At 44.6% G+C, this 11,468-nt stretch overlaps 2 protein-coding genes across 2 annotated transcripts in view; both read right to left on the bottom strand.

Annotated features, from left to right (window-relative positions):
* The window catches only part of TULP3 (tubby like protein 3), a 13,416-nt gene extending 9,078 nt beyond the window's left edge, over window positions 1–4,338 (bottom strand). Inside the window, exons 1-4 of the mRNA XM_018576478.1 lie at window positions 4,265–4,338; window positions 3,388–3,437; window positions 2,500–2,668; window positions 547–915 (exon numbers count right to left, since the gene is read on the bottom strand). Coding sequence (XP_018431980.1) covers window positions 547–915; window positions 2,500–2,668; window positions 3,388–3,437; window positions 4,265–4,301 — 625 coding nt within the window. The 5' untranslated portion in view covers window positions 4,302–4,338. The remainder of the gene's footprint in view (window positions 1–546; window positions 916–2,499; window positions 2,669–3,387; window positions 3,438–4,264) is intronic.
* Window positions 4,339–10,516: 6,178 nt separating this feature from the next.
* The window catches only part of RHNO1 (RAD9-HUS1-RAD1 interacting nuclear orphan 1), a 2,354-nt gene continuing 1,402 nt past the window's right edge, over window positions 10,517–11,468 (bottom strand). The window contains exon 2 of the mRNA XM_018576479.1: window positions 10,517–11,176. Coding sequence (XP_018431981.1) covers window positions 10,601–11,176 — 576 coding nt within the window. The 3' untranslated portion in view covers window positions 10,517–10,600. The remainder of the gene's footprint in view (window positions 11,177–11,468) is intronic.

The following is an 11,468-nucleotide window of genomic DNA, read 5'->3' as shown; positions in this document are numbered from 1 at the left end:
ATACATACATACATATATATATATATATATATATATTAAACAAACACAGATTCAGGTACTTATACTAGCAGCATTTAAAAATAAATGTGATCATATTTGTTGAGAGTTTAAATTTAATTACACATTAAGTGGAAGGAGTTCGAGGCTATAATTTGGCTTTGTAACGGCCACGGCATTCAGAATGTTCTGGAAAATCTGGTGGGAAACACTTGCCAGTCCCTGAGAGTTTTAGGAAACCAGCAGGTGATGAAATCTGCCGACTAATCTGAACCTAATAGAAGTTGCCTAGCAACTTTCCTTCCACAAAATCTACCGATTTCATTTCCTGCTTCTGCCTTTTCAATGGCATTAGAGGAACAAGAAAATGTGTTTATTACTGTTGTCCTGAGCTACAACAGTAAAGAAATCTCAGATTACAATGAAGAGTGAAGTAATGTTATGCTCCAAGGCAGTGAAATATATACCTCTATCAGTTAATGTTAATACAGGTATGGTGGACATGAAAAGGGACAATGCACCATGTTCCAAAGTTAAGTTGTCGCTCACCCCTCTCCTGCAGCTTTTCCAGGAGATCCCGTTTCGATTCTTCCGCATTCTCCTGAATCTTTTCCTCGACAGGATCGGGTCGGGCTGTGGTCTTTCTGGCACGGGACATCGGCTCTTTTACCTTTTGGGGTTTCACCTCGCTGGGAGCAGACTGGGCATTGTACTCATTGGTGATCTCAGACATGCCCTTAACCTCCACTGACACTTTTCCCTCGCCAGGCCTAGACCTGGTGCTCGTGTCGCTGGAGTTGGGTCTGGAGTTGTCAGATTCAATCTCATCAAGGGACGTTTCTCCAACTGACAAAATGTGGATTTTGTACTCCATGTCCTGAGTGTCTGAATTAAGAAAGGCAGCCGGGCCGTCAATTCCTGCAGTGGTAAAGGACAGGATTGGAAGCGGGTTCATTTAAAAAGAAATAGCTGAACAAACTTTATTCCATATAAAATCCATTTCACATGTTTTAATTGGTAGAAACAACTCTGTTGCTGCAGAGTGACAGCTGAAGTGGAAAGTGAAAGCTGCATATTAATGGCAATCATACACTTTGTTAAACTTGCTTAAAGTGAACCAGCCCATTCCCCAAGCATATTGTGATAGTGGTACCTTCCTGTTCCATCAGCTGTTTTAAACACACTCCTTTACCCAAAATGAACATCCTAAGCCCACTAAGCAGCACTATCACCAATATGCAAATTGTGACTTTTGGTTAGCTCAAAAGTCAACAGCTGAGCCCTGATCGCCATCTTTCACCAGTCACCCTGACCGCTGATTTAGGCAGAGAGCAGTGACACGTGACTGTCACAGGAGCCTATAATATCATGGCTGAGACTGGCAGCTTGGCTTCACTATCTCTGCACTGTGTAAAAGGCCGAACCAGAAAAAAGTAAATATACCTACGTATATTACAGGTGAAACTCGAATAATTAGAATATCGTGCAAAGTTCATTTATTTCACTAATGCAACTTAAAAGGTGAAACTAATATATGAGATAGACTCATTACATGCAAAGCAAGATAGTTCAAGCCGTGATTTGTCATAATTGTGATGATTATGGCTTACAGCTCTTGAAAACCCCAAGAACCCCAAATCCACAACCTCAAAAAAGTAGATTATTACATGCAATCAATAAAACAAGGATTGTACATAGAACAATATCGGACCTCTGAAAAGTACAAGCATGCATATGTACTCAGTACTTGGTTTGGGCCCCTTTTGCAGCTCTTACTGCAATTACTTTTGCACGATATTCTAACTATTCGAGTTTCACCTGTAAATATTGAGATGCTTTTTCTTCAATAACATGCAGCAGCATTAAAACCTAATTGTCAGCGAGGGTAGGGTGCTCAAGAAAGAAACCAGTTTGGTGAGGACATTGCTGCCTGGTGATGTGGACACTTTCCACTAACTGTCCATTGCTGGGCTCCTTACAGCATCCTGAAAAATGCAGCGGTGGTAGATCACATCAGGATGAGAAACGGCAACAAGACCAGCTAATGGCAGGCCTGCTGGACCACAGCGGTGGACACTGCAGGCAGAGGTGCCGTGGAGGGTCAAATGACATCGCTCTCTGGGGGGGCGGAGAGATTTTGGAACGGTGTTTGAAAACAATTTTCTAAATCAATGTTAGTGGGGGTGGAGTGGGTTTTTATTTTGGCCAGAGATGACCTTTAAAGAAGTTCTTAATGAGTCCCTATCCACACCGAATATAGACATTGTTTGAGGTGAACAATTACTGGTCAGGCCACATATTAAGGGAATTTAACAGCTTCATTAAGGAAGTAGGAGACCCTTTTTTTTTTTTTTTTTAAAGGGACACGTTTCTTTTTCCTTTTACTAAGCTAAACCATATTGAGCTGTCAGATACCCCAAGAGTGTTATAGGCCCCTCAGAGACAACATATTGGGCATCTGTCCGTCTTGCTGATGGACCTACATAGTGAGAGAGATCTTACCATCCAAAATGACATCCGAGCAGACAGAGCGAGGAGTCTGACACTGCATCAGAGGCGCCTGCTCCTCACTCTTCCTGGATTTAGGTCTTCGCTGTCTGGTGTCGTGGTTTGGCTGTACCATATGCAGCTCTTGCCTCTTTTTCCTCTGTTTCTGTTCCAGCAGAGTCCTCTAGAGGGGTAGAAGTGGAGAAAAGAAGATAATCAATGAGATGGCGATTTTTCCACGGGACTGGATTCAGGTGGAACCCAACTTCTCATAAATGACTCTCGGTACTTTAAAAGGGTAAGCTCACTTTCTCACAAAATGTGAAAAAATTAACTTACCAACAACACCCCGCCACCTGCCCTGGATCCCCATCACACTTACAGCCAGTGTAGTGGTCCATAAACCGGACTTCCAAGTCCGCAGTATGGAATACTCATAATGCTCGCAAATGGCGAGCCCTTGTAGGTCAGCACAGTCACATAATCACGCTGATCAATGAGAAGCACGGCTGACACAGGGTAAAGGTCCTGGAAGTAAAAAGCGGTCGTGCATTATCAGCATTCCATACTGCAGGGTTGGGAAGTCCAGTCTATGGACCAGAACACAAGCTGGCAGGGTCAAGAAGAAGCCAGGGTAGATGACTGTGTGCTGTCGGTAAGTTACCCTTTAAAATCATGAAAGGTTTCACTAAAACACATCATTTTCATAAGGAATCTAATATACAAAATAACAAGAAAAAAAAAAGAACAGAAATAGAAAATAAATTAAATGCATCAACACATATATCTGAGCCATTAGTCATCTAGTATGAAAACATGATCAGCTCACCCTCTATGGCAGTTAGGTGCCAAGTAATTTAGCATCCATGTCAGTAGAGCCTTTGTTGTTGCCTTTTCACCTACCTGGTTATGTAGTTTGAGCTGTCGCAGTCTGCCATTTTCATCATCCAGGATACTGAATTAAAATAAATAATACAAAATTTGTTGTTTGGGCCTCTGTGAAGAGGAGTCGTCTCTGTTTTTCTTATCCCACTTACTGGTAACATGAGCTTGTCAACCAGTTTTTAGTATCTGGGTCAGTGGTGACATGTGAACACTTAATGACTGATTAGAGAGACAGAAAACTTCTTCAGGAGGAGGAATACTTGTAGAATGGATAACTAGTACAGTGTGGGAGGAAAGAACAGACGCTACAGGCACAGAGGCATGCTGTATGGTGTATGAGAGCAGGACATGTGCTGGGTAGGCAGGCAAGCGCTGTGTGTATGCCGGAATGTCTGAGTAATAGGAGGTGGTAGGAGTATTGAGATTGTGGAAAGGAAAGAAAACAAAGATTCCTATCCCTGTACTTAGTGCTTCTGCACCCCCTGAACCCTGTGTGCTTACTGCTCCTACACCCCCTTTACCCAAACCTCTTCTACCCACTTCACCTGTAGACAGTGCTATTAGACCTGAATCTCCTAGAGCGGCACCTCCTGTAACGCCAGAGCCCAGTGTTCTTGTACCCAGTCACCCTAAGTTCTTCCTCCTGTAACTACCATGCCTAGTGCCACAACACCCTGCCCCTATACAACACCTTCCTCCTATACCCAGTCCTATTACACCCCATACCACCTCTTACTACTATACCACCACTTCCTACTATACTCAGTTCTTTTAACCCTCTACCACCTGTAACTAGTGCCCCCTCACTCCCCCTACTACACTCCCAGTGTTCCTGAATCCCCCTCTTCCTCCTGCACCCTGTGATTTAGCTTTCACCTCCCTCCTGCTCCCCCATACCCGATCCCGGGGCTCCCATCCGCGCTGGGCTCCATCCTGCACTCTGCGACCCGACTCCGGTCTCCTAGCAACCAGCCAGACAACGGCACCGGCTAGTGTCCCGCCCTGCCATTGGCCGCCACGGCAGAAGCGTTACACGTTATTGGCTGCGGTTGTCAGTAGGCGTCCTGGGGGCGGGACCGAGGTTGAGAAATGAAGGGCGGTGGGAGCAGGTCCTGGGTGGTCCGTCTCATGGACAGAGGCGGATTCTGGGGCCCGGTCATGTTAGGGGCTCCTCAGGTTCCAATGTACAGTTACTGAAATGTGAACACGTGACCCAGCAGCTGAAGTCATGTGCTGGTGAAGTCGTCATACACCCCAAGATATTTCATGGGGCCCACCAAACCCAGAGATAAATATGATTGTTCCCTGGCTGTCATCTCATCCACTGGCTTCAATACTGTACAGCTCTCATTGACAGCAGCCAAACAACAAGAAGATAAAATGAGAAACCAAATAAAAGATCAAATAATAAAACAGCGTGTTGTAATATTCAGCTTCAGTTACTCATTTCTCTGCAGTTCTTTTGTTCTGCCTTTATGTGTCCTCAGTCTGATGGCCAGCATCATTCATCAAACTTCCTCTATGCTCAGGCCATCCCAGATTCCTCTCCCCCCTCCCCCCCAGCCTGCCATTATACAGTGAAAGGAGAAGCATCACAGAAATAAGCTCATCACTCCCTCACTCTGCTCTCTCCCTACCAGCATGCTGGGTCAGCACATGAACTGATTGGCTCCTTGTAGTGCCTCTTCCTCTCACACTCCAGCTCTGCAAGAGGCTGATACCAGGTTCAATGCAAGTACTTACACTGGCATATTTGCCACTGGTAATTTACAAGTTTTTAATTTTTTTTTCTGCGTTTGTACACTTTGTTTCTCAAGTGTTTTTATTCACAACGTGTTGTATGGAAGCACAATCGAGCATTTTGACCCCTTAGACTTTTTTAATGGGAGCGCCTAAAAAACATGTGTACTTACACATTCCCCAGGTGCTACCATTAAAGTCTCTGGGGCTAAAATGCTTGATTCTGCCTAATACAAAGCTCCTGTAATCTTGGACTGACGGGCATTTTACTACAGGCCCTTAAAATGACACTAAACTCAGGAGTTAAACCTTAACAATCTGGCTTCTGTCCCAATTTTTATTGCGTGGGTAAATCTTTTCTATACTAGACCTAGAGCTAGACTTAGAGTGAATGGTGTTATATCTGAGCCCTTCTATATCAACAGGGATGTCCACTGTCAGTGCTGCAACTGAACCCCTATGGCAGCAGCTCTGACCCGGACCTGATATTCCTGGCCTATTGATTGGCTTGTTGACTGAAAAAGAAAAAAACTCTTTACACAGATGACATGTTGCAATACCTGGATGATTCTGCTAATGTGTTACCCAGATTGTTCACATTGAGCAACGGATTTTGGTCAATTTTGCAGACTCACAATCAACTGGGACAAATCAGTGGCGTTTCCAAGACCCTCCCCAATATTGGATATACATGATCCTATTCCGCTCCAGATAGTAGATACATTTAAATACTTAGGTGTGGATGTTCAACTCCCCCTACAAACATACCTACCTAATAATGTATATCCTGTCATGGAGTCCTTTAAGGGCTTGTTCACACAATGGATCATGTCCAGACCAGAAACGTTTGTTCCTGGGCCAAGAAAGCCTCCCAATGTATCCCTACGGTATTTCTGGGCTCTGTCCACACCAGCGCAGTCCGTTCCGGACCAGATAACAAAAATACTGCTCGAATCATTTTGTCTGGTCTGGAATGCACTGAAATGCATGACACACATCAAAAAATACAAACGCACTGGAACACACCTGAAAGCCCATTTTAAAAGAGAAGTATGGGGTATTTTTCCCATAGTTCTCTTTAGGGTCACGGGAGGACATATACTAACCTCCTCCCATGACCCAAAGCTCAGTATATAGAGGGCTATTGCCTGTGATATACTGAGAGCGCTGCAGCAGGGAACGGATCCCGACAATACTGTCGAGATCCACCCAGCTGCGTGAGTGACAGCTGGCTCTGCCTATCTAGAGGCAGAGCCAGCTGTGCCCGCCCATTCCTCCAATCAGCGCTGGAGGATCGGAGAGGGGGGAATCCCTGTGGGGAGCGGTGACCGACAGTCACCGCTCAGTGCAGGGAGACGATCGGGAAGTGAGTGGATCGTCTGCATGTTTCTGCTCACTTCCCAATCGATAGAGCCGACCTGTGACAGCTTCTTTGTCACAGGTCGGCTGCAACTATGAGGATGAGTAGAAATCCCTCACCTCATAGATCTCCTTTAGGGCCTGTTCACATGAGATCAGGTCCTGATCAGCAGACGTGGAGCTGCTGATGCATTGCGTTTTTGGCCGCGTATTGGCCGCGTTTTTGATGCGTTCCAGCAAAAAAAAAAATTTTTTTTTTTGCTGGAGTGGGGCTGTTAATATGTTAGCTACAGCGCAATGCGTTTTTGACGCGTTTGCGTATCCGGACCGTTTCCGGACCTGACAAAATGTGACATGCAGCTAACAGAGGGTGCCCTCAAAAGTTCGATAGAATTTGGTCGGTCTGGATGGAATCTGACATTACGCTAACGGCCTAGGTACACAATTATAGCATCTGTTAGGGGATCTGGAGCCTGGTTGGGGGGCACAGTGGGAGGTTTTTGGCTATCCTGGAACCTCGGGGGAGACGATATTGTAAGGGATGAGATGGTGGCGAGAGCATTGAGAGACCTCCATTTTAAATCTGCATTGTTTCACAGCATTGATTGCCTGATTCTGGTACTGTGTATATTTCTGGGAAGAGCTTAAGAAATTGGCTGTAATGGTCCACATCAAGGAGCGGGTGGGGGGTAGATTGGTTGTAATTAGGGAATTTTTTTTTATTAAAATACCTACATGTGACTGGGGGAGGGGGAGGGTTATAGTCAGAGAGTTGAAATCAATGCATGCACGACCTTGCATGGTCTTGCATGTATGTTGGCATATGTTATGCCGTAATGTATACACAGTTGTGTATGGATGGGGTGCTATGTTGCTGCTTAGTGCAGCAGCGTACGGAGCCGGTCAGCACACAAAACGGACGTCGCGTGAACAGGCCCTTAAGCTAAATTAAAAAAAAAAAGCAAAAAATTAAAGGGGCAATTGTATCCTGGTCCAAACTCCCTCTCAATCTAATGGGACCAGTAAACTTGTTCAAAATGCTCTACCCCCGCCGCGATTTCTCTACACGTTTTTTGAACTCCCCGATGTTCAGTTTGTGGAATTTTCTGAGAAATAGACTCATTACTATCCTCCCTTCTGTGGGCAGGGCGTCCCCCACAAATATCTTTACAAGAATTGCATCTACCTACCTATTAGCAGCGGTGGTTTGGCCCTTCCCAGGGGTTTGTATATAGACTGTGTGGCCGCTCAGTTTACCTATGCTCTTTGGTGGTTATGCCCTTAGTTTCCAAATGCGGCATCGACCGTAGAGGCAGCCATATTGTCTTCTTTTGAAATGTTAAGCAATGCCTTATAGGAGAACCTTGTCTCCGGTACCGGGTACGAAAACCATACAAGTTTCTCTTAAGACTATAAAATGGTGTATTCAAGTCATTATACCAGCCTCGGCCCCTCTTTCTCCAAACTCACCGCTATGGTTTAGGGCTTGTTCACACCACAACCAGTGCTTTTCAGCATGGCTAGTGGCTGGAACGCACTGGATCACATAATTAAGCCTCCCTTCGTTCTGGGGTGGGAAGGGGTGTGGTGGTGCCATTCAAGTCAATGGCACTGCAGCACCACGCTTCCTGCCCACAGTGCAAGCGCCCACATCAGAATGCATGGCACAGCAATGCAAACGAACAGTGTGATCGCAAAAAATAGCGCATGCACTAGAGAAATCACTGGTGCAGGTGATCGCACTGCGTCAGGAAATGTGGCTGAGGTGCCATTGACTTGAATGGCACCACCATTCTCCAGAACGCAGGAAGGCTGGAACGCACTGATTGTGGTGTGAACGAGCCCTTAATCCGTGCTAATCGGAATTTCTACACCTTCCAGATGAACTACTGTGGGCAAAGGCTGGACCGAAATACTTACATCAGCTCTTCTCTGCTGGTCAGTTTAAATCTTTTGATGAACTCCGGAGTGAATTCAAAATTCCAAGGGAATGATTTTTCAGGTACCTGCAGCTCAGACATGCTACTGCGGCTTATGTTGGGCTTCACGATGTTTGTCTGTAGCCTCATGCGATAAAAAAGTTACTTCTTATCCCAGACAGCACAAAATTAATCTCCCGCTACCTTTCTAGCTTTATATTAGCGAACGACATAAAACTTCGAGGGAAGTGGTTGACTGATATCTCACCCATAACGGACAAAGTGTGGGGATCCATACCTACACAGACGATACCATCGGTTATTGCTGATAGAGATACACTGGTACAGTTGAGATTTTTGCATAGAGTATATTTCACACCATTTAGAATGTTTCATGTGGGCAGACGTACTTCATCTTCCTGCCCTCGCTGCTCTGCAGCACATGTGGATATATGGCATATAGTATTGGACTGCCCTGTGATTGGCTCCTACTGGCACAACGTCACTAAGTTTATTAGTGATAAATTGGACTCACCGCCCATTCGTTGTCCATCGTGGTGTATTTTGGGGTACGCTGGTGATCTTGATATTTCCATACATCTAAAGTTTCCTATTACTATACTACTAATCTATGCAAAAAAATAATAATTGCTAAAGCGGACCTTTACCCCCTTTGGCTAAAAATCACATCAGCTCGCAGCTCTGCATACTGATATGAAATCATCTTACATTCATTAGCTAAACATATTTTCATTTTACTTACAATTTCTTGTTTTCCACTTCCTCGCTCTCTTTGGCAAAAGTAATGTAATTGTGCCAAAGCGTTGCATCCTGGGAAGATTACATCAGCAGAGCATTGCTGAGAAATCTCATCTGTAATCACATGAGATCCTTACCATCTTGTCTTGAGTTGTATTGTGATTGTAATGTCTTCCCTATATTGTAAAGCGCTGCGCAAACGGTTGGCGCTATATAAATCCTGTATAATAATAATAACCTCAGAGAAAGGCATTTTCCTCCCCTGAGATGTGCATGGTCACATGTCCTAATCACATGTGCCAGAGTTCCAGGAAGTAAAGGGAGATGGATTTATCTGCCCTTAGTGAAAAATGGCGGCTGAGAGAAGACTGGAGATGAAAAGAAAGCCGAGGTATGCAAATAATAAAAAACCTGCAATTATCGAGAAGTATGTGTTTGTAGATTGTCATTATTAAACATTTCTAAAAGTTGCCTTTGTTATTTTGAAGATATGGGTAAAGTTCATCTTTAAGCACTGGGACAGGAGAACTCCACCTTCTCTGACAGAATGGAATAGTTGGGTGGATGGGGTGGTGCCTCTTCATAAATTGACCTATAAGGGCAGAGGTTGTCCAAATAAATGTGAAGCTATTTGGTCCAGGTGGCTTGCGATATCGGAAGTTGATAATACTGATCATATTTAAGTTCCCTCGGGTATCCTCTGTAAATTTGGTGAATCAGGCATTTTATCTAAGTAATATTTACTATGTTTTTCTGATGCTCCAAGTCTATTCTATATGATGATGTGCACCCATTTCTTATTCCCCTTATTTATTTTTACAAATTTCTGTAACTTATTGTTTTGTTGCTGTATTTGAAATATTTTTTATTGTTAATGCTAATTTATTTGTATGGGTTAGTGCCAGGAGATACTAAAAAACAAACAAACCTGAAACCATCAAGAAAGCCAAGCACTAGCATTTTCAGAAATCAGAATTGTCATTGCTCAACTCTTAAAACCAGTGACAATAAAAAGGACACATTCTTATGACCATTCTTGCAGGTTAAAGAGACAGAAAACCTTCAGTTTGCTTTTATTTTCTTCTTTATGGGGGCAGACTTGCGGGAAAAAAAACAAACAAAAAACCCCCCAAACTTTTCTTTTATTTCCTTGTTCTCTAGTGGTATCCAGACCGCTAGCACCACCCCCCTGTACGAGTGCCTCCATCAGCTAGCTGGGGCTAGCAGCCAGCAGCCAGCCTTTAGTACCACTTTAAGGATTACTGGCTAGTGAGACAAAGACAGCCACATTAGTCTATTAGTCAGTATGGAAATCAAGTGCATTCTGAAATTTAATAAAAGTTTCTGTTAACATTATTTTTTTTCTAGTCATTTCCAGTTCATAGCTGGAAAATCATAAGAGTTGAAAGTTTAGTGTGATCTTCTCGGACTCTTTACAAACAGAAGTCTAAATCTCACAGCTTCACCTGGATCTGGCTGCTTTCAAGCCTGCCTCTCGATTTCAAGTATTTCATTAGTCCCTTACGTCTTCTCCACGTTACACGGACTCCGTACTCATGCTCGGGGGTATCCTCTGCCAGCACTTGTCCATTCCCCTGAGGTGTGTTGGCTGCACCCTGTGCAATCTCTTTCCTGGAGACTGGTGTTGGCAGGTCAGCTGTGGCAGGTGCCAGCGATGTGTTCTTTGTCGGACTCGCATCTGGAGTCTTTATGTCTGGGGGGCTCACGGTCTTATCACATGTGCGCTCAGGAGGAGATTTCAACACAGGGGTTTGCAAAATCACCTTTTGCTTGGGCTGTCTCTGCCTCCTGGCACAGAATGATTGAGTTTGTATTACACTAGTAGTGTTCTGATGGGTAAATGATAACGAAGGAAATTTACATACACTCTGTTTTCTCGTTGCCACTCTGAGCGTGTTCCGACTTGTATCGCCAGGGCGGCTCTGCAAGGTATTGTTGGAGGATGTATGGCGGAGACGACGTCGTGCTGGGAAATGCAGCTCTGCGGCTTGATCAAACTGTGGCGACACCTACGTGTGTGAGAGAAATACAGTCAGTCCACAGAAGTCACATCACCCGACAGCCAGAAATGTAAATGTTTGTATACAGATGTATGCTGTGGGTGACCCTGTCGGCACCACTTCATGCGACAAAACTGGAGGAAGAAATATATCTCTTCAATGGAGGCACAGACAAAAAAAAAGAAAAAGCCTGAGTGAAACTGCCATTGTTCCGTACTCTATCCAAAATGCAGTGGCGGAACTACCGCCGGTGCAGGCGGTGCGGACGCACCAGGGCCTCCGGCCTCTAGGGGGCCCAGCG

Source organism: Nanorana parkeri, unplaced genomic scaffold (genome assembly GCF_000935625.1).
Source record: "Nanorana parkeri isolate BGI_ZX_2015 unplaced genomic scaffold, ASM93562v1 scaffold67, whole genome shotgun sequence".
NCBI lineage: Eukaryota > Metazoa > Chordata > Amphibia > Anura > Dicroglossidae > Nanorana > Nanorana parkeri.
This window is presented reverse-complemented; position numbering and strand designations above follow the sequence as displayed.